Source organism: Lepisma saccharinum, chromosome 3 (genome assembly GCF_977018435.1).
Source record: "Lepisma saccharinum chromosome 3, izLepSacc3.1, whole genome shotgun sequence".
Classification (NCBI taxonomy): domain Eukaryota; kingdom Metazoa; phylum Arthropoda; class Insecta; order Zygentoma; family Lepismatidae; genus Lepisma; species Lepisma saccharinum.
Window position 1 is genome coordinate 119,271,774 of NC_139231.1, and position 26,937 is coordinate 119,298,710.

Sequence of the window (26,937 nt, forward strand, 5' to 3'; positions counted from 1 at the left end):
CACCTATCAAAAAGTGCTTGGGATCGTCTGTACACATCATACAACCTATAAAAGGCATTGCCGATTGAGAATTTAGAGGTTGTTCGCTTTATATCCGACCATTTTTGACGGGTACTCACCTTAAAGAGATACCGCGCCACCACCACCAATCATGTTCTATTGGACACCCGGCATTGTGGACCATCGCCCGGCATCGCAGTTTCCATTGCAGCAAGCTCCGGCGCAGGACAGGCATGGGAATTCTGTCCCACTCCTCCCTGCAAGCTTTCCATAAACCATCCAGAGTGCGTGGGCGGCGATGTTGAAGACGTCGTTTCAACAGTCGAAATGGGCAAAAATCCATTGGATTGGCATCTGGGCTTTTCACAGGAATGTCTTCAAACGGAATGACACGAATTCCTAATTCCTCTGCCATTTCCTGATAAAAACTTAGTGATGTTCTGGCAGTATGACTCGAAGCCTTGTTCATATGGATCATCACCTGATTCGCGTCCATTTCATACAATTGTGGGATGTCTCTCCGATAGATAGGTGTCAGAATGAAGTCTTGGAAGTATCTGGCATTCACCTTCACGTTTTTGTCCACCTTGTGTATCATCAACTTACCCTCATATCCGAATCCCGTCACAACCATAAAGCCACGAGGGAAGCTTTCCCTGCACTGACGAACAAAGAAAGTTGCTGCGCCCCTTAGCACTACAGGTGACACTTTGCTTGCAGCCCTTCTCCTGGTGGTTTTCATGGGTGAATGTTTCGCAAGGAGAGCCTGTTGTGTGTAACGGGCCACAATAGCTTTCGCAGTAGTCACCCCAAGTGTTAACCCATTCTCCCGACACTGTTTCACAATGCGTACGTATGAAAACTTAACATGGAAAAGGGCCATTACGTAACCCTCCCAATACCGGTTGCTTTTCGGCGCAATTTGATAACATTCACTACCAACACTCACACACCTACAAGGTCAGACACAACACTGCTCCTGCCAGAAGACCCGTAGTTCCAGCATGATACGCTAGGTGGCAGCACCGAATCAAAAATGGTCGGATATAAAGCGAACAACCTTACTGTACACTCATACAAGCTACAGCAGTCAATATGGACAGACGACGCGAACTGAGTGAGGCAGAAAGAGGAATGATCATTGGAGCCAAAAGGTTTGGGCATTTGACCCATTCCAACAAATTTCAGATACCCCGGTCGACAGTGAGTGATGTTATTGTGAAGTGGAAGCGAGAGGGTCATGACATGCCGACCCAGACCCAGTAAACCGAAAATATTAACAGATCGTGACCATCAATGCTTGAAACGTGTGGTGAAGTCAAACCGGAAGGCGTCGTTACAGATGGTGGCACAGGAGTTTCAATCGGCTTCCAGTAGTGCTGCAAGTGATCGTCGCACTTGGTTTTCATGGTCGCGCAGCAGTTCACGCCACCATTGGACTCTTGAACAATGGAAATCCGTCCTATGGAGTGATGAATCGCACTACCAGATGTGGCGGTCTGATGGACATGTGTGGGTGTGGCGTATGCCCGTTGAACGCATTTTACAGGACTGTATCATACCCACTGTGAAATTTGGCAGAGGTGGTATCATGGTGTGGTCCTGCTTTTTGTGGTATGGTCTTGGTCCTCTTGTTGTAGTTTGGGGAAACATGAATGCCGGCCGATGCGTACCAAAAAGTTCTGGACAATTCTGCGCTACCGACATTGTGGGAACAATTCGGTATTGGCTCATACCTGTTTCAGCATGACAATGCTCCATGTCATATGGGGGGCATTATCAACACATGGTTCAAGGACATGGGTGTGCAAAAACTTGATTGGCCAGCCCGAAGTCCAGATATCAACCCCATTGAACACCTTTGGGACGAGTTGGAGCACCATTTGAGAGCCAGGCCATGGTGCCCAAAAAACACCACTGAGCTGTTTGCCGCTTTGTAGGAGGAATGGAGCAAGATTCTCGTCGACACGTATCGCAAATTGGTAGAAAGTCTTCCAAGGGTTTGCGAACGTTATTGCGGCAAAAGGTGGCCCTACACGATACTGATGTGGTGCTGCGACCGGATTAACGTACTGGTCTCTGGTGAAGAATGGCAACATAAGGATATATTTTTCTCAAGAACAGAAGATTTAAATTTTCATCAGTTTATATCGTACACACTGTAAATATTAATTGAGAATTAGTTTTACTTTGGAGAACATGTACCATTTTGTGAACTTTAATCCAGTCTGTAGGTGGCTAGCAGAATCCTTCACTAGTTGCTGTGATGCAAAGCTGGTCTCTCTTCAGTGACACTAACTACCGTTTGTTTGAGTTTGTCATTACTTCAAGACAAGTATGAAATCATCGAAAGAGTATCTCTCATTCTTATCTTTATCTTCAACTGCATATTTCTTCTGAAGAATGAAGCTGATTAGGACCACCAGTTGCAAGGAGAAAAGTACTAGGTTTTCGTCAATTATATAGTTTTTCATGATCACAGACATTTGATGTGACATGTGATCTGTTTTATTTACTCTCATGTTAATTGTAGTCAATTACTTCAAGCCTCATTACTTTCTTCCCTCTTTGCTATCTACGCTTTTTTAAGTTTGGAGAGTAGATGCAAGTTTGAGATCTCTTTTGCCTTTCGACACCTGAATAAAGACCTGTCCTTTGACCATAAATATTGAATCCTCTTCTGAGCCGTTCCATGTGAAAGTGGACAAACAAGGTAAATTTCAATTTTTCAAAGTGTCACTTATTATGCACGAAATTAAATGAAAAACTATGAAGAATTTGGAATTATTAATACAAACATTATTTTCATGGCTTTTAAATAACATACTGTTCAAACCTTTTACTTTTTCTTTAAGTAGAAGTGGGATTTTGTGTGGCGTCTCCACTTGTTTCAGTATCATACGAAAACTAAATTAATTCTAATTTCGTTCTAATTGTCTCATTGTTTCTATATCTTAAACTCTGAAGTATCATACTTCATTTCTGAAACAAATCTTAGTTTGAAAAATCTATTTATGATAACTTTCATAGCCTCTTCATTGTTCCATAATCCTACAAAGTAAACAATGTGCATGGTGTCGCACCAATAACAAGCAAAAAATGTTTATATAAAAAAAGTATGTAGTAATATTTTTAGAAACTAAAAGCATCTAAATGTTGAGTCAAGTTTGCTTTGTGAAAATAAAATAATAGTTGTAGATTAGGCACACACAGGAGATGTACTACATAGAAATTTTCATCGAAAAATGCAGGCTGGACCAGGGCTCTAACCTGGGTCTCTGTCATACCATGACATTGCTCTAACCAGAGACCGGACCATTCCATGCAGGTACAACAGCGATAGTGAAAAATCAGGCGAGGCCAGGCTGGCTCAGTAGCTGTCATTAGAGCAATGGCACGGTATGCCAGAGACACAGGTTAGAGTCCTGGTAGAGCCTGCAGTTTTAGCTGAAAATTTCTACATAAAAACTTATTTCACAGTTTTATCCAAGACTGAGGAAGGTCCAAAAGTCAAGTCTCAGAAGTGTCACAATTGCAAAAATTTTATTTTCTGTAGCTGAAAATTGAGATGGGGGGAGAACTATTCTGAAATGAAATAACTTTCAAGGAAAATGAAATTACATGAACTGATATTTACATATTTGAAGGTGCTAAGAAAAGAATTAAAAAATGAATGTTACACCATTTGGCGCTCCTTTATCCAGCCTAAATGCACTGCAGACATAAGTAGCTCTCTCCATAACATTGCACAAAGTTCAATGCTGTTGTGGTAACTGTCTTGATACAAATGATAACCCTCGTTTGCTCCAAAGAAATCAATGACAAGCTGTTAATGGTCATGATTTTCCAGAATATGTTACCATATTTCAAATGTAACCACTCCCATACCCACGCACAAGATGTGCCATTATTCCATATTTGTCTTGTTTGCCAGGTATACACAATTTGAAAATAAAGCAACCCTTCCATGAAGTCCACAGTGTCTACCAAAATTCATTCTTTTTATAGCCTTTTTTAGTTTTTATTTATTTATTTGATCCCTACTTACTTGGAAATTAGGAGTAAAGAAAATAAATAGTTATTTAATGAAAACCCATTCCAAAAAACTAGTCAAGATGAAAACTGAAGCTGAATTTAACAAGGGGATTAGACTTGCTATATCTATTAATGCATCCTGGACTGCATTTGGCAGACTAGCGAGCCTATGGCATCTGGACTCACAGCTGCCAGTATAATCTTATGTGGGGCTTGTGTTGTCCATATTTATTTGTGATTATCCCTTCATCCATCTTATCACCACCACCATTCATCCTGATCATCGCGATTAGCCAAAGGGGCAGAAAAGTGAAGTAAAATAAACTAAATCAGTCATTGTGATAGAAAAAATAATTTACCACAAGTATAACATCTTGACCAACTTGTTAATTTCTTTACTTTTTCTCGACTGGTAGACATCCTGAAATCGCTTTACATGCAATAAGGTAAGAACGAACATTAATAATAATAATAATAATAAAACAACAACATGTAGTCCCCAACAGCAGAACAGAAACCTACTGGAAAGATATTTGTGTGAAGATATGAATGAGTCTTGCGAGATTTCCAATAGTTTGAAGTTTTGTTGTGGTTAGTGTTAATAATAATAATAAAGTTTATATATACGAGGCATATTTTTAAAGTAAGTACCGTTTTGAAATTCTGCCGCTGCAGCGCTGCGGTCCGTGTCCCGTGCATGCGCACTGTGTACCTAACTCTGTTGGCAAGCCACAGATGCCATTGTGGCAACAATTGATCGTGTATACATTTGCTTTTGCGTACTTAAAATGCCTCCGCCGATTGAGAATCCTGCCGACTGTGAAATACGCACTGTTATTTGTTTTCTTAGTCCTAAAGGTGTGAAAGCAGTTGAAATTCACCGTCCGATTTGTGAAGTGTACAGGCGATGAAACATGGGTGGCCTACATTACACCCGAAACAAAACAACAATCCATGGAATGGCGGCATTTAACATCGCCCAAGAAAGTGAAGTTTAAGCAGACAATTTCAGTCCGGAAAATCATGTGTACCGTGTTTTGGGACAGGAAGGGGGCGTTGCTTGTTGATTTTTTGCCTCGTGGTGACACAATAAATTCCGAAACATATTGTGAGACTTTAAAAGAACTGCGCTGTGCCATGCTGAGTAAAGGGATCGTTTTGCTGCATGAGAATGCCCGTCCACATGCGGCCAATCAAACTCAAGATCTCATCGCATCATTTGGCTGGGAACAATTTGATCATCCTCCATACAGCCCCGATCTAGCACCCAGTGACTACCACGTGTTTCTGCAACTGAAGAAGCATCTTGGAGGTCAGCGCCACAATGACGACGATAGCCTCAAAACTGCCGTGTTGCAGTGGCTGTCAACTCTGGCGGCAAACTTCTATGACGACGGAATACAAAAGCTTGTTGTTCCATATGATACGGGCCTTAATATTGGTGGTAATTATGTGGAAAAGTAGATAAAAGTGTGGTATTTGTTACAAAATGTTTACTTGTTTCTTGTACATATCAAAACAGCACTTACTTAAAAAATATGCCTCGTATATCTCAAACACAGAGTGAATATATGTATTTCAGCTCTTGTTTGCACCTGAATCAAGCATGCTATGACACCATGGGTTGCAGGTTCGAATTCCACACTGGGTTTTCCTTCATCAATTTCATCATATCGTCACTATCCTCATCATTGTGATTAGACAAAAGTGACATATCTTGGCTCTTGAAGAGTTCACCTGCATTTTCAAATGGTTGTTACCAAAAATGATCCTTCCAACTGCACACAAGCATATTTTCACATTGCTCAAACATACACTTTTCTTTCAGGGACCAATTGAAAGAAAAAAGAAAAAAAACTATTGAACAGCCTTCTAAACTTGTGGAAGGGAATTCTAGTATTCCTATTCAGACACTATCTTGTACGAATTCAGCACGTGGGGAATTTTTCTCTAATTATTGCCTACATGCCAACAGATACATCATAACTTTGTGTGGCAAATTTTAAAGAATTCTCATGTAATTTGTGTGTATCTAATTCTGCATAAAAATCAAACATTTAAAATCTATTTGGTATGTTGTTCATCTCATCTGCTGAAGTAGTGCAGTACGAATTCAGAGGTCCCAGATTTAAACCCCAGTCAAACATGGATCTATCATTCTCACACCATTTACCCTCATCATAATGACTAAACTAAGATGTAGAAAAGCAATGCAAAATTTACTATAATAGGAAGAAAATATTTCTCTTTAAATTAGTTTGGCTGTATCATCATGGCAGAAAGCCTTCCTACTTGCCAGGTATATAAGTACACGGAATATACAGCATGACTACTGATTCTATAGTCTCTTACACAGGGTGGGGCAGAAAAAACTGATGATTTTTAAAATAATATCACAGTAAATAAAAAGATCTTGTCTTTATTCATGTGCTAGCCATACAGCAATATGTATGCAATTATTGAAGAAAAAAAAAAGATACGATTTACAGCAACATTAAGTGCGGAAGATAACATCTTGCAAATGGTGCCCTTTTTGGTCCACATACTACTGGAATATAATCGTTTTTTGCAGCATGTTTCTTGGCATGGCAGCTACCTTGTGTTGAATCGCTGCCTTTAGTTCAGGTAGGGAACATGGTTTTTCGGAATTCACTTTGGATTTTAAATAACCCAATAGGGAAAAGTCACATGTTGAAAGATTGGGTGAACATGGCGGCAACACAATGTCTCCATGGATGGACATTAAACATCTCCTGCAACAGTTCCATTGAAATCCTAGCTGTTGGAACCACAGTTCAGCATGGTTTATGCATCTTCTGCAGCATCAAAGTTTACTGTTCTCCATTCACTGCGACTGTCCACTACTCCATGGTGACTAAAATGGCAGCTAGTGAGGAGTGGGATCCCCACCACACGACAAATTAAATAAATAAACTACAATTGGCAGATTATTTCTTCCCCAGAAAATAAAAAGTTTCAGCAGCTGACTCCACCAGTGAGAACCAAAATGGGTGCCCTTTGTAAGATGTTATTTTGTGTACTTAATGTTGGTGTAATCCATATTTTTATTTTTTTCAATAATGGCATACATATGGTTGTATAGCTAACACACGGATAAAGAAGACCTCTTTTTATTTACTGTGTTGTATCATTTTAAAAATTATCATGTTTTTCTGCCCAACCCTGTATAACACAGAGAACCTTCAATTATCATCAGCCTGTATTTTTGGGAAAATGCTCACGCAACCATTACGATTCTCTAGAATCTTGTTTATTTTTATCAAGCTGGTGGTAATGGCATCAGATGTGTTACATTAGTGAATGGGAAATATTGTAACTATTTTATTACATAATTTTCATTTGGAAGTATTTGGTTGTTGTGCAACACTATCAGTGACCATCGCTGCTATAATGCTGTGTGCTGGAGCGAACATATGACAAACACCAAAATATAGGTGTTACAATACTTCCAGTGTTGTATTCTACTGTAAGAACAATACATTTGAGTGTTGTGTGTGTACCATTTGATTCACCATGATTAACATGAAGGAAAGAAAGCATTTTTGTTAAAGGTAACACCCTAATACTGGTTTAGAATGCTGGAGGAAGCCACAGACCTAGCAACTACGTACCTCTCAATATCAGTTTTGCACAAGAACAAAATTCATGAATGAATTGAACATGTGTCAAGTATGCAAGAAAGTGTGTAGCAACTATTATTTTGCCTTCTTAGTATGACAGTAGCTTATTTGCACAAACTGCTTGTAAATTTATTTTGTAAACACACAACACTAGGTAATAAAAAAAAACGAAGGAAAACATACTATTATTTGAAATTTTGAGCTTCCTTTTTTTTGGGGGGGGGGGGCATGGCTGTACACCAATATGAATTCTTACCATTACTTCACTATGGTATTATCACAAAAAAAAAGGTGAGGTAGGAAAATTGGCATGTTTTAAACAGGCTTCACAGAAAAAGAGTAAACATCCAGAAGATAATTTGAGATTTTTTTTTTTTAGTTTTATTGGGATTGGGAGGTTAAGTGTATTATGGAAGAAAACTAAAAATGGGGAACTTAAAATATAGAATTCACTATATACTTACAATTTATCATGTTTGCTTTCATATATTTTTTTTATTGTCTTCTGTAGTACTCATACAATTATATTATAAATTGCAAATGCATAAAGTATTACATTGTTATTTCATCCAATTGCACGATTCTGTTTCATTTCTTCATTCCTTCCAAATTGTCACTTATTAATATCCTGTTATTTATCCTCGAGTACATGGTCCTCATGCAATTCCATACCTCTCCAGTTCTACTGAGCAGTTCATATTTTAATTTTCCATCTCAATTTAACATACATCTCCAAAATTAAATTTTGAAATCCTTCAGCCTTTCTTTGGTTCCCTTCCATAAGTTCAAATCTGATTCAGAGAGCAGTAGTACACTGTTCAAATGGTCTGATTTTTATAGAACAAATTGTTTTCTATTGCAAGATTTCTTTTCAGTTTATTTGTGGACCACTACTCTCTTGTGCACTTGCCAATATGAAGAAATTGTTTGGTGTTAGCTCACATTGCTCAATCAAGTTACTATCTCACTAATCAATACAATTTCGAACCAAATTAGTTCCTATTAACTGAACTAAGTAAAATGAGATAATACCAAACAAATCCTTTGTAAGATGTGCAATGCAATGTGCTGCGATGATCACATTTACTATTTCATCAAATAATACACAGCACTGAAACAATCACTTCACTTGATTAACTGCAAACAGCAGTTGCATTCTTCTATTAAAAAAAGGTTCATTGCAATTTCCTTCATCTCCAATCTTCTGCTGCAACAGAATAAATTAATAAATTTTAACGGTTTCTCTTTGGTAAGTATTTATTTTTATTCTCAGAGCCTTTCTTTCTCTGTTCATTGAGTTTCAGCTCCACTGTTCAAACTTGACCCTTCTGGAATATACAACTATATCAATTATCTGCTGCTTGGGTCTCAGTATAAGCAAGAGGCAAGATTTTTGGGATGGATTTTCTTCTAATTTCAAACTGATCAATTCTAGCATTCTTATTGCTGATGTTTCATTCATATACACACAGATTATTTCTAACCATGACTTCTGCACTTATTTTTGGCTCTGAAGTAGTTCTGGAACACCTTTACCAAATGGCAGTGTGGAACAAAATGCAGATATGGATCAGTTAACTGGAAGTGATATACAGAATTTTACTCTTCCTTTATTCCTTTCCCTTCTACAGCCTTAAGTTACCCTATTTAATAGTTCATAGAAACCATTGAAGTATATGTACCATCTTCTTTGGTTCTTCATGTAATCCTTGTGAAAGAACTTGCCGCATTCTATTTTCTGGAAACAAACATCAGAATGATGAAGACTAGAGCAGAAATATCCTTCATCAAAATTACACATTAGAATATTCAATCAATTTTAAATCTATGTTTCCCAGCTGACAGAAACTGTAAAATGTTAAAATAAATTAACTTTCTCAGAATGTCTGAGGAACCTGCCTATTTGTTATGCTGCAATCAAGTTTGTTAACAAAATTTGTTCTTGTGCATGTTCCACTGTTGGCCATTGCTGCCTCACCCTCTTCAAATCATTGTTGTATCTTAAGTTCTGTCTGCAGATAAAGCCACATATTGTGGACCCAAGCTGGGCAAGCTTGAAGCTTTGAACAACACTTCTTTCTGTAGTACTTCAGTAAAGTATTTCTAGTTCTTCTTTGGAATTACTTTTCACTTCTACTCTGTGCCATTTCTTCCATGGATTTACATCCTTAAATTAGTTGTTGACATAGAATTCACCCATTACCCTTTTGGATTTGCAGCACTCCCAGATATTCATGTCGCTTCAGCCTGTCTTGATGCACCTCCATCAAAAAAAAAAATCACTTCAATTCATACACACGTCTTCTTTCCCTACTTCCCAATGCCACATTTCTATTTTGGATCACAGTACACATCTTTCTTTCCCCGAAATTCTATCTTGCAGCAAACCTTCACTGGGTGTACTTAACCTTCCTTGTCAGCTGAACAGCAGAGACAATTACCGGAAATTTCTTCCAGTATTGAAGAATAACATTTAAAAGATCTACTCTGATAAGATTGGTTAGTTTATAGTAATTCTAGTTAATCCATACTTATATTCTAATACATAAACACTTACACAAACTTCATCTGAAAAATGGAGACTATCATGCTTAGAATAGTACATTACACTTCTATTAATATTGACATTTATAAACTCTCATGTTGGAAATTAAGAATGAAAAATTTTAAAACATCTTTACTAAAAATATTTATTATCCTATGATTTTTTTTTTAAACAAAGTATATCTCTAAAACAAGAGTCACTTTAATATATGTATGTAACAATAAAAATTTCTGAAAGACACCAACAAATATGATGGTAAAAATTTAAATGTAAATATATCTAAAAAATATCACAGTATAATACAAATGTAATTCCACAGCAGTAAACATGTTCATATCTTGAACGCAGTCTCTGTAAAAGTTGACCATTATGCTGTTGATAAGTAACATCTTCTGTAAGTATAAATAATAATTACTCCAGAAATATACAAAATATATGTATCAAAATACTATATGGTGTTTATACTATAACATTACTACAAAATTGTTTTATGGACTAGGAGTATTATGAGATCCATTTTTTTTTTTACTTTAAAAATGTACAGGACTTAACAAAAGATAGTGGAAGAAGGTTCTAATTCTCAATGTTATAACAACAATTTACATGCAATAAGTTCAATTTTGAGTTTCTTAGGAATGCAATTTTTACACAACATTTATCACTGAACCTCATGGCTACACTATGTGAGTTGTATAACTGATCTAGATCTGCCTGCTCTAGTTTACACTCAAAATATTGTTTTGAGATGGCTCGGGTATTACAAGAATATTTACAGATAAAACTGATGCTCTATTTCTTCTATCACTTATTCATCTTCATATTTTGTAGCTCCCACTGAAGAATCCTCGGCCAATTCATTAATGTGATCCATATTAAGAAAACTGATGTTCAAGCAGGGTCTGATTAAAGTTTAACTGCAGTCGGTGATAAGAAAAATGTCAGTAGAAGCAGTCAGTAGCAAGAATAAAAGTCAATTTTATTTATTTAATATAAATTCCTCATTTTCACCACCAGACCCAATGGAAAAAATTCTACAATGTTCAGTCCACTGCATCCAATGTTCAATCAGTGATGCAATTCCTTGGCAATATCAAGTGGCTGGCTCTGATGCATAAACTCTGCAAGTACACCACACCACAGAAAGAGAGAGGTGAAAATTATAAAGCACAAGGTCTGGGCTCTAGGGCAGGTGTGGTAGAATGAAGATTATTTGAGTTCTGAATCTTCTGCTGGACCACCCGTGACATTATCAAATCACACGAGGCTCTTCTTCCAGTTCACTGTTGCTGGTGAACACTTTACACTTGATGCAGATGGTCAGCATACAGATTCCTCTTGATGGCCTGGTTATGTTACTCTTGAAGTTCCATCTCTCACACGTGGTCTTTTCTTTAAAACACCCCTCTCCAGAACCACCACTTGAGACTCATTCCTGGATGAAGCACTTGCTTTCCCATATCAAGATATTGAAGGTATCACTTATCGTTTGTTATGATTCTCGGCACCATGTGGATTTTCTAGCAAGTCTCAAGAGTGACATGCTACTGACCTTACTCTGGGTTTTAACCCATTCAAAGTCACCTGAATGAAAACTGAAGTGACAATTAATGATGGTGGTTTAAGATGCATGTACTTCCTCTGCTAAAAGCCAGAGTGCTTTACAACATTGTAGAGCTGGGCATATATGAGGGGCAGTCAAATGAAAACCGAACACCCGCTACAAAGTGACAATGGAGTTTGTTTTATTCAAAAGTAATTGCCATAAGTGTTAAGACATTTATCCCACTGGGAGACGAGACGATAAATTCCAGTCTTGTAGAAAGAGGTAGGTTGCTGACGGATCCACAACCTCACCCACTGTTGTACTTCCTCGTCCGAATGAAACCGACGTCCACGAATGTCTTTCTTCAGGTCACCAAAAATGTGGAAGTCACAAGGGAAAAGATGGGGGCTGCATGGAGGATGTTCAAGCGTTTTCCAGCCAAATGTCTGAAGCTTATCCCTCACCAGATTGGCAGTATGGGGAAGGGCATTATCATGCAAAAGGATGATTCCGTCCGACAGCATTCCAGGGCATTTTGACCTTATGGCACGTTGCAGTTTCGGCAACGTGTCTGCAGTCGAAGAAGCAGCTCATCATGACCTTACTGGAACTAGTATGGACAGCTTTGGATTTCTTTTGCGGGGGAGAATCGACGTGTTTCCATTGTTGGCTTTGCCGTTTGCTCTTGGGCTCAAAATGGTGGCACCACTGTGACGATACGTGACAGAAACCCATACTCTTCCTCGTGGTACCGCTACAAATAACACAGACATGCAGTCATTCTGTCAATCTTTTGTCCCTCCATCAGTTGATGCGGAACCCACTGCGTGCAAATTTTTCGGAACTGCAGGTGATCTTTGATAATGGCAAGCACAGAGCCATGACTAATGCCAACCTGAACACGAATTTCTCCCTCTGTGATTCGTCTGTCTTCCCGGATCAGACCATCGATCCTCGCAATCACATCAGGCATAATGGCTCGATGGGCCTGTCCCGGGCGCGGATTGTCTTGCAGTGATGTGCGTCCTTCGCGGAATCTCTTCTGCCACTCGTGCACACTTGTCAGGGACATGCAGTGTTCGCCATACACTGCAGACATGCTACGATGAATTTCGCGTGTTCCAGCACCCTCAGCCACCAAGAAACGAACCACACCTCTCTGCTCTTCTTTGCTTGCCTCCATTTCCAATGCTGGACGAACACACTTTTCACTACGCTCACCTCCTGAGCAATGACGAAGCAACTGTGTGGACCTGTGCATTTTCACTATGCATTTCTCCTATCCTACAGATGGCAGTATCGATACGTAACAACAATGATGCCAACTTTTGCGAGGAATGTGTTTTATGGTGGGTGTTCGGTTTTCATTTGACTGCCCCTCATATATTGGTGGTCATCCAGACTTGAGCTTGTCCAGAAGATTAGTGTTTCCAGATTTGAAGCATTGCAACCATTTCCTTGGTGTTGCAGGCTGTAAAGTTTATTCACATTCTACACTACATATTTCCTTTGCTGCAACTGTTGCATTCAACCTCCTTTTTAAATCATGGTGCAGGAGCACACAAACAACATGTTTCTCACACATTCTCATCCTGGCTGACAAGCCTGCGGTGTTGGTCCCTGCAATTATGAGCAGTACATCATTCCACTGTCCTGTACATTTAAAACTTGTTTCGAGGTCATTTGCCTCTGTTCTGAAATGTACTGAATTCAGTCACTATGGTATGTATCTTGTAAAATAAACTGAATAAAAATATATTTTCCAGCCCAGGTCGAAACACAATATCTTGTCACAAAACAATTATTGTTAACAGCTAATATGCACAATAAAGTACTTCCCCGTTGCACTGTACTGTAATAAAACTATTCCTCATTGAAGGTCTATTACACTTTTGAAAGATTGATTGTTTGCTTGATTTGTTGTTTTAAGTCCATTTTATGCAAAGAAAGGCTATCAGGACTGGACCTACAGTCCAAAGTGAGATCTGAACCACTGCGCCATGTGTCTTCACTGGGTATTGAACCTGGGACCCCTTGATCATGAGGCGTTGAAAGAGTTTATTTCACCAATTACTTGGGTGGAACAGTGAATGTTTTGTTCATTCAGTGGACACTTTTTAGTTCTGCAACTATTTATGTTAAGTATGAAACAACATTATTGTATGGTCTTATGCTGTTGAAGTAGTGAACATTAATTTGAAGTTTCACAACTCCTCGGATACAATTATTTTCATTGGCATCATTAGCAATATGAAGATACTGAGCACGGCCTGCGTCCACATACACACAGACTTCCATCTGATGATTTGTGGTTCATGGTATCCACAGCCTTCGCTTTATAGGTAGAAAAACTGTAATGTCACGCTGTAACTATATAGAACCAGAGTTTCTATAGGATTGTGTTCAAAATCACTCAATTTATCACAGGATATATATTAAAAAGATGGCCACTATGCAAGGATCACTATATCTTAAACAACACAAGGAAACACTTTATCCATAGTCTCACACACACATTCAATTACACAATTTTGCCATAGATCCAACTTCTATTTTTCAGCTTCCTTCACTTCTATCACATTTTTGCAATATACACCAAGGTCAGTGCTTATGTATATAACTTCAAATGAAATGAGAAAACATGCTTTCAAGAACAAAATGTTTCTGTATCTTGGTTTATGCAAATACTTCATTGTAATTCAACTTGTGGTGCTTCATGTAATGGCAGTCTACTTGCTTTCATTTCTGATTTTCAATCTCTTCAGATTCCTTGGCATTTATACATCATCCACAAATTCGACAATTTTTTATGAAATTATCAATTCTCTGCTGCATTCTATGTTTATTTTTGTAGTTTCTTTGCATATTAGACTTCAGGCACTTAGTAATTTTCAGGAACAAAACATCCAGGGCTTTCATGGAATTATTACAGAAATCATGGACATCATTCACTTCCAACATTCACATGAAATGATAGAAATTATGTAACATTCTCCTCTCGGACACAGATAACCACACTAAAGAACACACAAAGTTATAATATATCTCATGGCAAAATAGCTATGCAATCAGAATTTCTGTATATATTATTCATGAAATATGGGTTACCTAAATACCAAAATATTTTAACACTCTTCACACTACCTGTTGTTAAATCCTGCAATTATTACAATTCAGACTAAATATACTAAAAACAAAAGGTCATACCTGAGATCCAATTACACAAGTAAAGGACACTTTTAAATATCACAAGCTAGTAAATTGTACATATCACAACCATGTGTTTGTTTTAGCAAACTTTCAATTATTTCAAGTTCGTCTCTTGCACTTCTACTATCACCTTGAAGATATTCCAACACACTTGACAAACCTTTCTGACCTTCCACCAGTTGTCTTCGCTCTTCTTTTCTTTGTAGGATATCTTGATAGTGTGTTAAGTTCAATCTTCTCGGAATACTGCATCTTCTTTTCCTATTTTTGAAAGGTGGAGCTGCAAGACAAAACAAAGACAATGCCTTTTTTTTGTATGCTTTCAAAAATGGGTAACAAATGTACATAAAAAAATATATTGGAAGTCTGGCCATTAGTACAAAAAAAAAAACAATCAAAATAACACCAAGTAATAAGTCAAACATGTAATTAAAACTGGCCTTCAAAAGTTAACTTTCCTCTTGTTAGGTAACTTACCAGATACAATGTATAAACTCGGAAACAAAACTATGCTTACTTCTATTTGGCAAATTTAAATCTGAAAGGCATATATGAGAGAAACAGTTTTAAACATTCACATTATACCTCTCTATAGCTTACAATTGTAACTATAAATATTAATACACTTTGTATATGCTGTGAAAAAGTAATTAGTACAATACCATTATTCTTATATCCAAGAAAAAGGCAACCACTTATGATCATACTACTTGTTCTAAACAAATTACACACATCCTGTTTCAGCAAAACAATAGATATTAGCATTTAACACATGTTTTGAAATTATGAGGTTTACATCTACAACATGGAGGACTTTACATACTAAACATTATATCTCACCTGCCACAAACAGTACAACAATATATTCTAATTAATATACAATTAATTAAAACAAATGGGAATATTTTGTGAAGATATTCTAAATAATTCTAATTAATTGTTTAATTGTCAAACTATTTGAAACCAACTTCCTAAAAATTCAGAAGAACATAAATAAAACAAAGTCATTATAAAAGATGCATCTCTGACAGTTTCAATGACAAAAATCCAGTGTATATATAAGATCACCACTAGCAAAATATCAACAAAATGTATTGAGTACAGTTAATATTATAAATTAAACTTTCCTCTAATAGAGCATTTGTGACGCTAACATTTTTCAAATCTTAAATGAATATACTTACAATTCCATCAATGATCTTACTAGCTTGTAAGATTGTAAAAAAAAATATTCTACACTTAATATGTAACATATGTGGTAATGTGCGTTTCTTAAACAATTATCATGCAATAACCCTCTAATTAATTTGCGTAACAAAAATTATTTTATAAACTTTAAAATGTGTATACACAAGCCCTCACCTTATCATTATCCTACAAATTTTACACTTTTAAGTCTTATTTTACTATCTCTATTTGTTGCAAAACTATGTTACACATGTACTTAAGTTAAACATTTAATCTGGAAAAGTAAACAATAATGTAACTACATTAAATTTACACTTATTGCTTTCAGATTCATATGTGACTGTAATGTAAAACTCAGTACATACACAAATAAGACTATCTCTATTAGACAAAAAATATAGATTTAAATAATAATATGCCTCCTCCAAAATTAAGTTATTACTACATACATTTATGTTTATCAGAACTCAAAAAGAAGAGAAGAAACAACTATAATCAACTCAAAAGCTTCAGCATTTTATTCACTATGATGATAAGCCCCTAGGTTTACAATGGAAGATCCTGTTGAAAATAATTGCTGAATAGAGGACTCAACTCAACTAACATAAAAAAAGCAGCATTTATAAAATGAAAATGATTGTCCAATTTCTCACTTCTAGGTATGGATGAGTTCTTACCATACTTCTTCCTCACTTCCTCAATGAAGAGTTTATATATATATGAACAAACCAAAGTATGAACAATCACTTTCCACATTATTATTACTTACCATGGTCGATTCACAGCTTTATTTCATTCTACAATCTGACATGAAGAACATGACTTACGTTTAATTTAATATTCTAAATATTTCTGAAGAAGAAACCCAGACTTATATGTTCATTATCAGTAAAATTGTAGTTCGACTCAGCACATGTTCAATATTTTTTCTTTTCACATTTTCATCTTTTGAATCATATTTTCTTGGAATTCTATATTATGGTATCATTTATTTGCATTGTTGCTGTTCAATACAAAAACGAAACTTCATGAAAGTGTGGTGCTGCAATGCTGGATTTTAATTGAAAGTCTGGGAAATTGAAAATCATAATGTTATGCCATTTACACCCAGTGCCTTCATTTGGTTATTGCGTTGCTCAAATGTGACCTTTATAGTGACGAAGCACATAGCTTGTTGGCAAAATTGGATGTATGTAATTCCTCAACTCAAGCACATACATTTATTTTATTTTAATTAGAATTTTTCGCTATTGCAAGTAATCATGTACTTTTGTCACAGAAGATTTTGGAAATGCTGTACTCATACTGCCACATATTTTTCACATTTCTTGAGAACTTTCCCTTAAAAGTCACCTCCTCATATTTCTGCAAAAGTTTGTTGTTACATAAGAATTCTTTGTTCTGAAGTCACTTATCACTAGAAACCAGATGTTAGGCAAAATGCCTATTCTTTATTGCAAATGTAATAAAAATGACTTAATATAAGTTCAAGTCACTGTATTCAAGCTGATATATGTGCTGTGTTTTAGTAGCAAAATAATCAAATGTATTACCAAGATAAGAACCAAAAGAAGGTTTGTGATGCGACCAATAAACAGTCTCATTTGAAAATTCTATGCAGCCAGTTAGATTAATTTCCTATCTCATTTCATACATGTGACTTTTAACTATCAATGCCTTCAAAATGCAAATAATTATTCTTGTAAATATGAAGTGATGTAGTGTGTAATGAAAAAAAATTGCCAGCCAATTGTCCATTGCTATTTTATTTAATTTCCTCTTACCTCCTATGGATTGTAAAGGAATGGGATTGAGTTGATGCTGGTGCAGAGGCAATCAACTCCTTTATTCTTGTTTTTTCTAAATTATTGAACAGTGACTGATATTGTGCCTGGTACACATTTATACCATTTTGAAGTGTATTTTGTATAAGCATCACGTGAAACAAGATAATGTAGAAAACTGTATTTGCACTATTAATCTTCCTCCCAACATTCACTATAAATATAATTAGTATGTTTGCAAAAATAACATAGTTGAGATATGACGGCTTTGCAGAATTTACTTCCCAACTTCAAATTGCTATGTTACAATTAACATGCTACATAAATACAGGAGTATATACAATGGTTCTACCAAGTTTTAGGACTGGCATTATAAAAACTATTTGCGTAAAAGAAATTACACTTTTATTGTTTAGCCTCCCTTCTAACTGTATACACTGATTTGCATGGCCACAACTTCTGAATGCCTCTGTAGAAGTCGTCCTTTGCAATGGTGTTTAATGTACTTGTCATTGCTTTCTGGATGTCTGAAATTGAGTCTCAGAGGCCCCTGCAAGTGGGATTTCACTTTTGTAAGCAAAAGGTAATCAGCAGGTGCAAAATCTGATGAATACAGAGGGTGGTCAAGCAGTCACGCTGTGTTTGGCCAAAAACGCCTTGATTGTCACATTGTGGGACAGAGGGCGTTGTCGTGCAAAAGCAATCAGTCACCACATTCACACATGCAAAGTCTGATGCGTTAAATTTTCCTTAGGGTTCTTTCCATTACATATTTGTAGTACATTGGATTCACAGTTTCACCATTCAGAACAAATTCTTTGTGTATTACACTATGCCAATCGAGGAAAATTACCAACATGGTCTTCACACGAGACTTCTGAAATTGCATTTCTTTTGGCCTTGGTGAGTTTTCTCCAATCCATGAAGTAGATTGACATTTAGTAGTCAGATCATAGACAAAACACAAGTTTTCACCACCAGTTACAATCTTCTTTGAAAAGTCAGGATCACTGTCTGTTGTGGCAATCAAATTTCAGAAAGCTGCAATTCTTTGGTCCTTCTGCTATGGAGTCTAATTATTGTGGAACAAAGCACAAACAAATCTTCAACTAAAATCTTTCTCAATGCGTTCTTCCTAATGTTTACCTGGCCTGCTTGCATTCTTAATAAAAAGGTGGCTGTTTAAGCAAGACATTTTTACAGACATTGTTCCCATTGTGAGACACTGTAGGCCAGCCACCCCAGGGATTGTCTTCAGGTACATCATGAAATCGGAAAACATTCTAGTGAGATAGTGCTTGGTCCCCATAAGCTGCATTTACCATGAGTGTGTCCATCACACTATTTTTAAACTGAGCTCTCCTCACATCTTCGGTACATTCTGCCCAACATAGTTAAGGAATTCCTCTTCAGCGCTATCCACCTGGTCATTAAAAACACTTTCCTTACAGGATCACTTTCATTCAGTCGATGACATAGCCAGCCCACCAGTGTATTAGCTTTATAAACTTTACTAAATCATCATCATCAATCAACTGGTACAGTTCACTATTAGTTCTTCTGGCACCACCTTCTTTCATCCAAAACTGTGCCACAGAATTTCAGAAGGCACTTATTTGGACAGTGTCAAGGTCTCTGCTCCATACACTTAAACTGGTCTTATCCACGTCTTGCATAAAAGAGTTTGGATAAGAGTATCCTCTTAGTTCTTGGCCACAATACTTGAATGGTTCTTCAGGAATACCATCAGTTCCAGGTGATTTGTTGTTCTTTAATTTCACAATAGCCTGATCTACCTCTTCATAAGAATGTAATTCCACATCCTGGGCACTCATCTCCCATTCTCACATTACATGCCACAAATCACAACCACTGCTGAACTCGCTCACACAACACTAAGCACACAACCTATCAAGACTTGCTCCTGCCTGTTTCTATGGCTGCCATAGTATTCACTCTGTACCGCCAGTCCCTAAAACTTAGTACACACAGTGTGTTTATCCATAATATATACATGCTTTAAATTTATTAAAATTTGGAAGAAAGAAACTGCCTTGAAATATCTTCATATTGTTTACAGGTGCGGGGGACTCAAACTACTATTGTCTGGCATTCTTAGCAAAACACAATATATGGGGAATCAATATTGAATGTGGAGGCACCTATTTGATTTTGCAGCTTCACTGACTCTGAAGGTACAATAATTCCACACTTTGCAAGAGTATATCTTTCAAGGCAAGCAATATTTACAGCTGTAGTACATGAATTATGTTATTTATTTTTGAGTTCATATAAATCTGGGTCTCAAAGATTAGGTTTCAAATACCTTGCGTGTAAATATAAATGCATCCACACTATGAGGGCACAAGAATTCATTTCTGCAAATGATTCAAATTGACAGTTCTTTAGTTAAATAAGATTGCACTTATTTCCACTGCTTTGCATACTCCTGACCTAGACTTTAAATACACAATAACAGACATTTCAGATAAAAAAAAAAAAAAGATGAATTGGAAAAGTCAAGATGTTGAACTGTAGGTTTTGCCAATTGTTTCATACAGTGGGGAGGAAAGCCACTAAACCTAGTCTCTATTCACAGCAGCACTGTGTAAAAATCTATTCCAAACAAAATAACGTAAAATTATTTACAAGTTATAATTCTGGTTGCTGTGCGCTATGAAATTAACTATACGGCATGGCAATTGATTGTGAACAGCTGGCAAGACCACTGCTACCTTAACCTCAAGTGCACATAAAATGAGAGTCTCCAATCAACAAAAATAGTTGCAACATTAGACAAAACATCTCCCTGGGAATTGTGCATAGCTGTGCACTTTGACTAAAAATCATCTTCAACTTCTCCTTTTTTAAATCAGTACTATATTTAGGCCATTAAAACTATTTTTATCAGTGCAGATCATACATCATATGAAATTATACTATGCAACAATTGTGTGCCGGACCCCATGGCGAAATATTTAGCGCATCGTGCCAGGGGTCCCGGGTTCGAATCCTGGCCTGCACATGGATGTTTGCAAGTATCCATTCATCAATTTCATCATATCATTACTCATCCCCATCTTCGCAAATTACTTCACAAAAAGTGAAGTAAAAAAAAGCAAATCAATCAATAAAAAAAACAATTATGTATATTGGTAATGCACAAATAAGCAACATCAAGCATTTTTACCTAAGCAATGACATTCATTGTCCTACAGCATTCTTTGATTTTTCCAGTCAAGAAAATAGCATAGGTATTGAATGCCAGTCTCAGGATTGAATCTTAGGGAGGATTCACACTGAAGCGACAAGCTACATGTAACACATGCTGCTTGAGATTGAGCCAATCAGCAGTAAAGTTTCACATCATAGTGCAATGACAGGTTACACAAGCCTGCATTTGATTGGAGAAATCCTCAAGCTACACAAGTTGCCTGTTGCTTTGGTGTGAATTCCCCTTAGTTGAGCCAAATCTTCACCCAGATTTTACAGTATTTTTGGAATCAATGTATTGTGAAATATTATTACTTGGTATCAATAGTAAAAAAAAAAACTTGCAAAGTTAACATCATCTCATGTTGGCAGTATTTAAATTGTTTCTTCCCGAAACTTCTTTTGTAAAGGACATGGGGAAAAGTAAGGTGTGTGGAGAAAATGAAACAAGAAATCATGTTTGGTTCTGTTGAATGCTAAAGAATTGAGATCAGTCATTCCAAAAATGAACTAATCTATTGTACAGTCAAGAACACTTCTGGCTTGTGACTATACCATTAATTTTTAATGGTTTTGTTACAACCCAGAAGCAGAAGTGTCTGTGACGTGATTGTAGTATGTACAATATATACAGTTTGACCAATTAAATTAAATGGTTGCTTAATTGAGGTACAGCGCCTTAAATACGTAGCGTGGAAAACGACCCAAGAAACTGGTTCCCGAGATGGATGACAACATACATGGCAGTGCGATTAGTATCGCTACTAATTTTCTTATGAAAGTAATGCAGCTCAGTTAGTTTTTGGAATATATTGTGTAGATTTGTTTATCTTGAAAGGCGGGAAGTGAATTGATGGAAACAGTTATATTTGTGAAGTTGTTTGCAGTCACGAAATGGCATTACTTTGGAAAGAAAAGTAAAATAAAATAAATAAATAAATAGCATGCGCAACACAAGAAGAAACATTGCAATGTGTCGGGTGTCAGGTGTTGGACTGTGTACTACAGTTTATTTTTCTGTTATTAGCATATAAATCCTGAGAGATATTTCATACCGAGACGACAAACCACAAGTGTCACTTGGAAGCGAGCAGTCGGTAATCAATGCAGCCTTTCGAACTGTAGGGACACAAGCTCTGACTGCACCATTTACTCAAGGAGATATTAGAGCAAAGCGGCACACGACAAACAATACGGGGATTACACACCAAAGTGACACATGTTCTTTGGTCCAAGGCAGTTTTCAGACTGAAGCGACATGTGACACATGTCACTTGGAAAGGAGCCAATCAAGAGCAATGTTTCACACTGTAGCAGCATGACTGACAGCACACGCCAGTGTTCGGTAGGTGAAATCCTCAAGTGATAAGTGTCGCTTGTTGCTTTGGCCTGCAATCCCCCTAAAGCAAGACACACATTGCATCATGCATGTGCGAACAACAAACCACGGCAACATGTTGCAAGCTATTGAGGAAATATCCCAGTTTGAGCGACGAAGTGACAAGTGCAGCTTATCATGTTGCCTAGATCTGTTGCTTGCACAATTAGCAGCAAACGCTTGCTAATAGACTGAAGGCATCATGTCACTCCCCCTGTGGCACGTCGCTTCGGTCGTCTGAGTACCCTTCCTTTAAGGAGCTTTCTGACCGAAGTAACAAGCAGCATGCAAATACGACATATGAACATGTCACTTGCTGAACGGTTTGCTGTTTGGACCCTCATGCGCAATGAATGCTATTTTACAGGATGGAAGTGTCTGTGTCCCTAGTCACATCAGTGTGAACATCCAGTGTCGCTTGTCCAATTGATCTGAAAGTTTCCTTACACTCATGTCAATAGCACTAAGGGAGTTTTGTGGGTTTTCCTTTGTTGTATCATGCAATCATCAGTTATGGCCTGGTCCCGAAGGGCTTACATGGCAATATGTGCTTGGTAATCAAAAGGTTAAAAGAAATGATGATATTAATAATAACAATGAACCTAATTCATGCACAAAAAATTTAGTTACCAACAGCTTTGCACACGTATATTTTCTCCAGTATTATTAATGAAAGTCACGATAACAGGACGTGGTCGACTATCTAGAATGTCCGTTAATATCTCCACATCCACTGTACCAAAAATCATAGCAATTTTTCATGTAAAAAAATCAGACGTTGCAGCGAAAACTCCATTTACTTCCATTATAAGCAGACGAATACGACGTAGTGGAGCCAACACCAGCACCTCTAACGGATCATAATTCAGAGGAACCGCCCGAGAGTGCAGAAACGTCCTGTTTTCCACACTACCTATTCAAGGCACTGTAATTGAGGGATGTGTGTGTACAGAATGCAGAGGAGATTATGGTGAACAACTTAACATTTTGCCTGTTTGGGTATTGATGTAATGTTATCAGTGTTGCCAGATGAAATTTCCCTTGGCACAGGGGAATTAAGATAAAATTTTAAGTGAAAAGGCAAATGAGAAATTTTATGAAAATTAACAAAATTGCAGGGGAAAGTTGGAAGATATCAGTTCCATAAATCAGATTCAAGCTCTCTGAAGTGTGATATACAGTTTTCCTTTCTTTTATCGTGTAATTTATTCCAAAATTAATAATTTGAACAGTTTGTTGTGGAAAATTGATGTTTGATTTATTCTGATTGGCAGGGCACAGGCATGCTCAGGAAGTAAAATTTTGACACACACACACACATTCGTTCGTATCAATGTAGATTTGGTTGGGTTATACTGACTTGCTAAATGAATAGATTAAAACAAAATTTAATTTTTTTCACCATCATTAAGAGGGAGGATTGAAGAAACATTTTACTTTCCACAAGAGCATGGTATTTCCTCATAATCACCGCAACTATTCAGGTAAATTGTTCATAATAGTAATACGTAGTTTACGTCAATGTTTTGGGATTGCAATTTTTCAATTTTTCTGAAATTAAGGAAAAAATATAAGCCAAAATGGAAATCTTGCATCTGGAAAGTAACCCCCAGGTTGTGGCAATACTGGATGCTCCAAGTTCACAAAAAAATGCACTTTCTATCAATGTAGAACAGTTACCTGTGACATTTATTCTTTCTGTCAGAAAAAGAAAAAAGGCTTAGTGTGACACACACACTGTGTTTCCAATATAGCCAAGGACCACTGTCTAGTATGAATATCATTGGACAAAACGTTTCAAGGTTTTCTTTAATGCAAAAAGCATCCAAGATGCAAAGCAAGGTGTGTGTTTGTGCATGTTGAAAAATGTACAATGTTAAAGAAAGTTTAAACTTTTGACATCTCAGATGGTAAAAAAAGTACATGTCAATGGTGACCTTAAATCTGCACCATTTTTTGCAGTTGTGTGCCTTAATGTCCTCTACATGCTGTTGGTTTTGAAATGCAACACCCCATGTGTAAATGATCAACCATATGAATTTTAAAATATGTAACTAGGAATATTTCATATCTGTGTGAATTTCCAATTCTGAACAGGCTATGAATATTTGACAAATGCTTGCTGAGATTGCAACCTTTTCATCCTTGCTCATTACGATTCACCAAACGAATATTAAAAAAATATATATCCTTTTAAATTATCCAGCAGCACATCATTTAGAACAGTTCCATCATACCATGCAGGAGGGGAAATAGCTAGGAAGGGAAGAACAAAACCCCAAGAATACACCACACCAAATTATAAAGATTTCACAGCTTTGAGTTTTATCACCTTCTACTCTTAAGAACTGAAAATTTGGGATTAACATGTAGAGATGAAAGGGATATACAAACAAGATGAAATTGAAAAAAAAAAATAGTTCCTGCATCCTCTGATATTTCTTGCACCAAAAAATTCTGGATATAATGCAGTTTCTAATGGCAGACAAAATATTCCCCAACTTTATTCTGTCAAAAAAAGTTACTATTCTTGTAATAATTTCTTCCTTTATTAGTGTTTTCTGTATCCCTTGCACATTTGTGTTTATTTACTATTCAATTTTTTACCTCAGTGGAACCTTCTTCCTCTTTTACATTCCCCCCATGGTCTGAACACAACAAAAATCCCCCCTCCCCCCTTTTTACATTTTCTTGCATTTTAAATGGTTTCACCTTGGTCTCGTGAAAAACATAAAATCAAGTGTATTCTGGACTTAAATATGTTGTCCCAGGCTATCAAAATTTCAAATGAAATTTAATAGTAATCAATTTTGTACACTACTATTCCATCTCATTTAGATCCAAATATTCACATCCTTACTGTATGAGGCCAAATATTAAGCACATTTTAACTAAAATAAGTAACTTTTGACAGAGTAATGGTAGAGGTGGATTTTTAAAATATTTCATTTGTGGGGCTGTCACAAACATATTTAATACCCAAAAATTAAAGTATTAAAGACAATAAATCAGTTACCAGGCACATTCTTAATTCTCCTACAAGCACATTTTCCAAAGTAATAATCAACCAGGTAATTTAAATACATGTTTGATCATTGACTAGTAACAGGCATATATGCACATGTATGTAATAATTCAGACCAAAAAACTAGCCAAGTACATAATACAGAATTATTCTAAAAGAAGCATGGAAAAATATGAATTTGAACTAATGCCATTAAAAATACAATATCAAGTGCCGATACAATTAGGATTTTTTTCAGGTTATCACTAACTCGAACAGAGGATACATTTTTCATTCATTAACCCTTACTGATGCCAACATTGGGCCCCAGTGATAGTCAAATGTTTAGTGGTCTGGTCTTTGGTGGAAGAGGTCCCAGGGTTAATTCCCAGTCAAAAATTTCAGTGTTGACAAAGCATCACGAGGACAATTAGAGAGCTACTTCACCAGGTCTCCAAAACCATAAAACAGCAGCAATGGGGTCACTCATCACCCAATGAACAAGCTGCTTGGCAGACCTTGGCCCTCAGAGGGCTGTCACACTGAAGTTTAAGACTAACAAAAATCAAACTCAAATCTAAATTACCTGGCTTCATATTAGCAAATTCAAAAGCTATAAATCAGTTAAGCTATCTAAATTTATGAGTCTAGTACACATCACCACTAGTTGTCCAAGGCAAGACCCTTACCTTCCTCCTAAACTACACAAAATGACCCATAATGCATCTGGGATAGTGAAAATCGCTATTATGCATTCTGAAGTACTGTATGCATGGTGAAACAAGATTCAAGTCTCCAGCTGAGGATGTACACCTAAGATCTTTCGGAAGAGTCACGGAAACCCTACACGATGATGATTCTGAAAAGCAATATGTTTGTATGGTATGGAAGGTAATCATAAACATTACACGTGGAAAATTTTTAAGATGACAAACTGACAAGTTTTTTGGCTGATGTGCCTTTCATGATTACAGACTGATGGTATCATTTTCAAGAAATTGATAAAAAAACAAACTATGTAAATAAGATTGAAAAATAGATCTGCTTTGTTCCCAAAATTTCTAAGCTTTAACATTGTTTTTTATTTAAAAAAAGCACAATTTTATGTATTTTAGTGATTTACATAAACAAAACCCTGCATTTTCTAAGTGGAAAAGCAGTTAAATTGCTTCATAGATATACAGTATCAAACAATGTATTGTTGGAAGACTGGTGGTATGCAGTGCTCAAAGCGGAAATTGTTAGGAGGGTTTAACTTTGTAACAATGAGACATCTGGGTGATGCTATGGGTAAATGTATGTGGGGGATACAATACTCTCCATCGCCTCTCGTTTTGTGTAAGTATACACAGTTTTCAGCACACAATCGATATAATCTAATGATAGGACAAAGTGG

The 26,937-nt window shown here is 36.6% G+C and overlaps 1 protein-coding gene across 5 annotated transcripts in view; it reads right to left on the reverse strand.

The window, feature by feature from the left end:
• The window catches only part of LOC145985364 (uncharacterized), an 88,796-nt gene that overhangs the window by 9,964 nt on the left and 51,895 nt on the right, over window positions 1-26,937 (reverse strand). The window contains exons 6-7 of one of the 5 annotated variants that reach the window (XM_083119305.1): window positions 15,135-15,254; window positions 10,403-10,613 (exon numbers count right to left, since the gene is read on the reverse strand). The exons of 1 other annotated variant lie outside the window; for it this stretch is intronic. In XM_083119305.1, the coding sequence (XP_082975431.1) occupies window positions 10,501-10,613; window positions 15,135-15,254 (233 nt within the window). In that variant the 3' untranslated portion in view covers window positions 10,403-10,500. Of the gene's footprint in view, window positions 1-10,402; window positions 10,614-13,875; window positions 15,255-26,230; window positions 26,401-26,937 lie in introns of those variants that run through there. 3 more of the 5 variants (XM_083119307.1, XM_083119306.1, XM_083119304.1) reach the window with 3 other exon arrangements.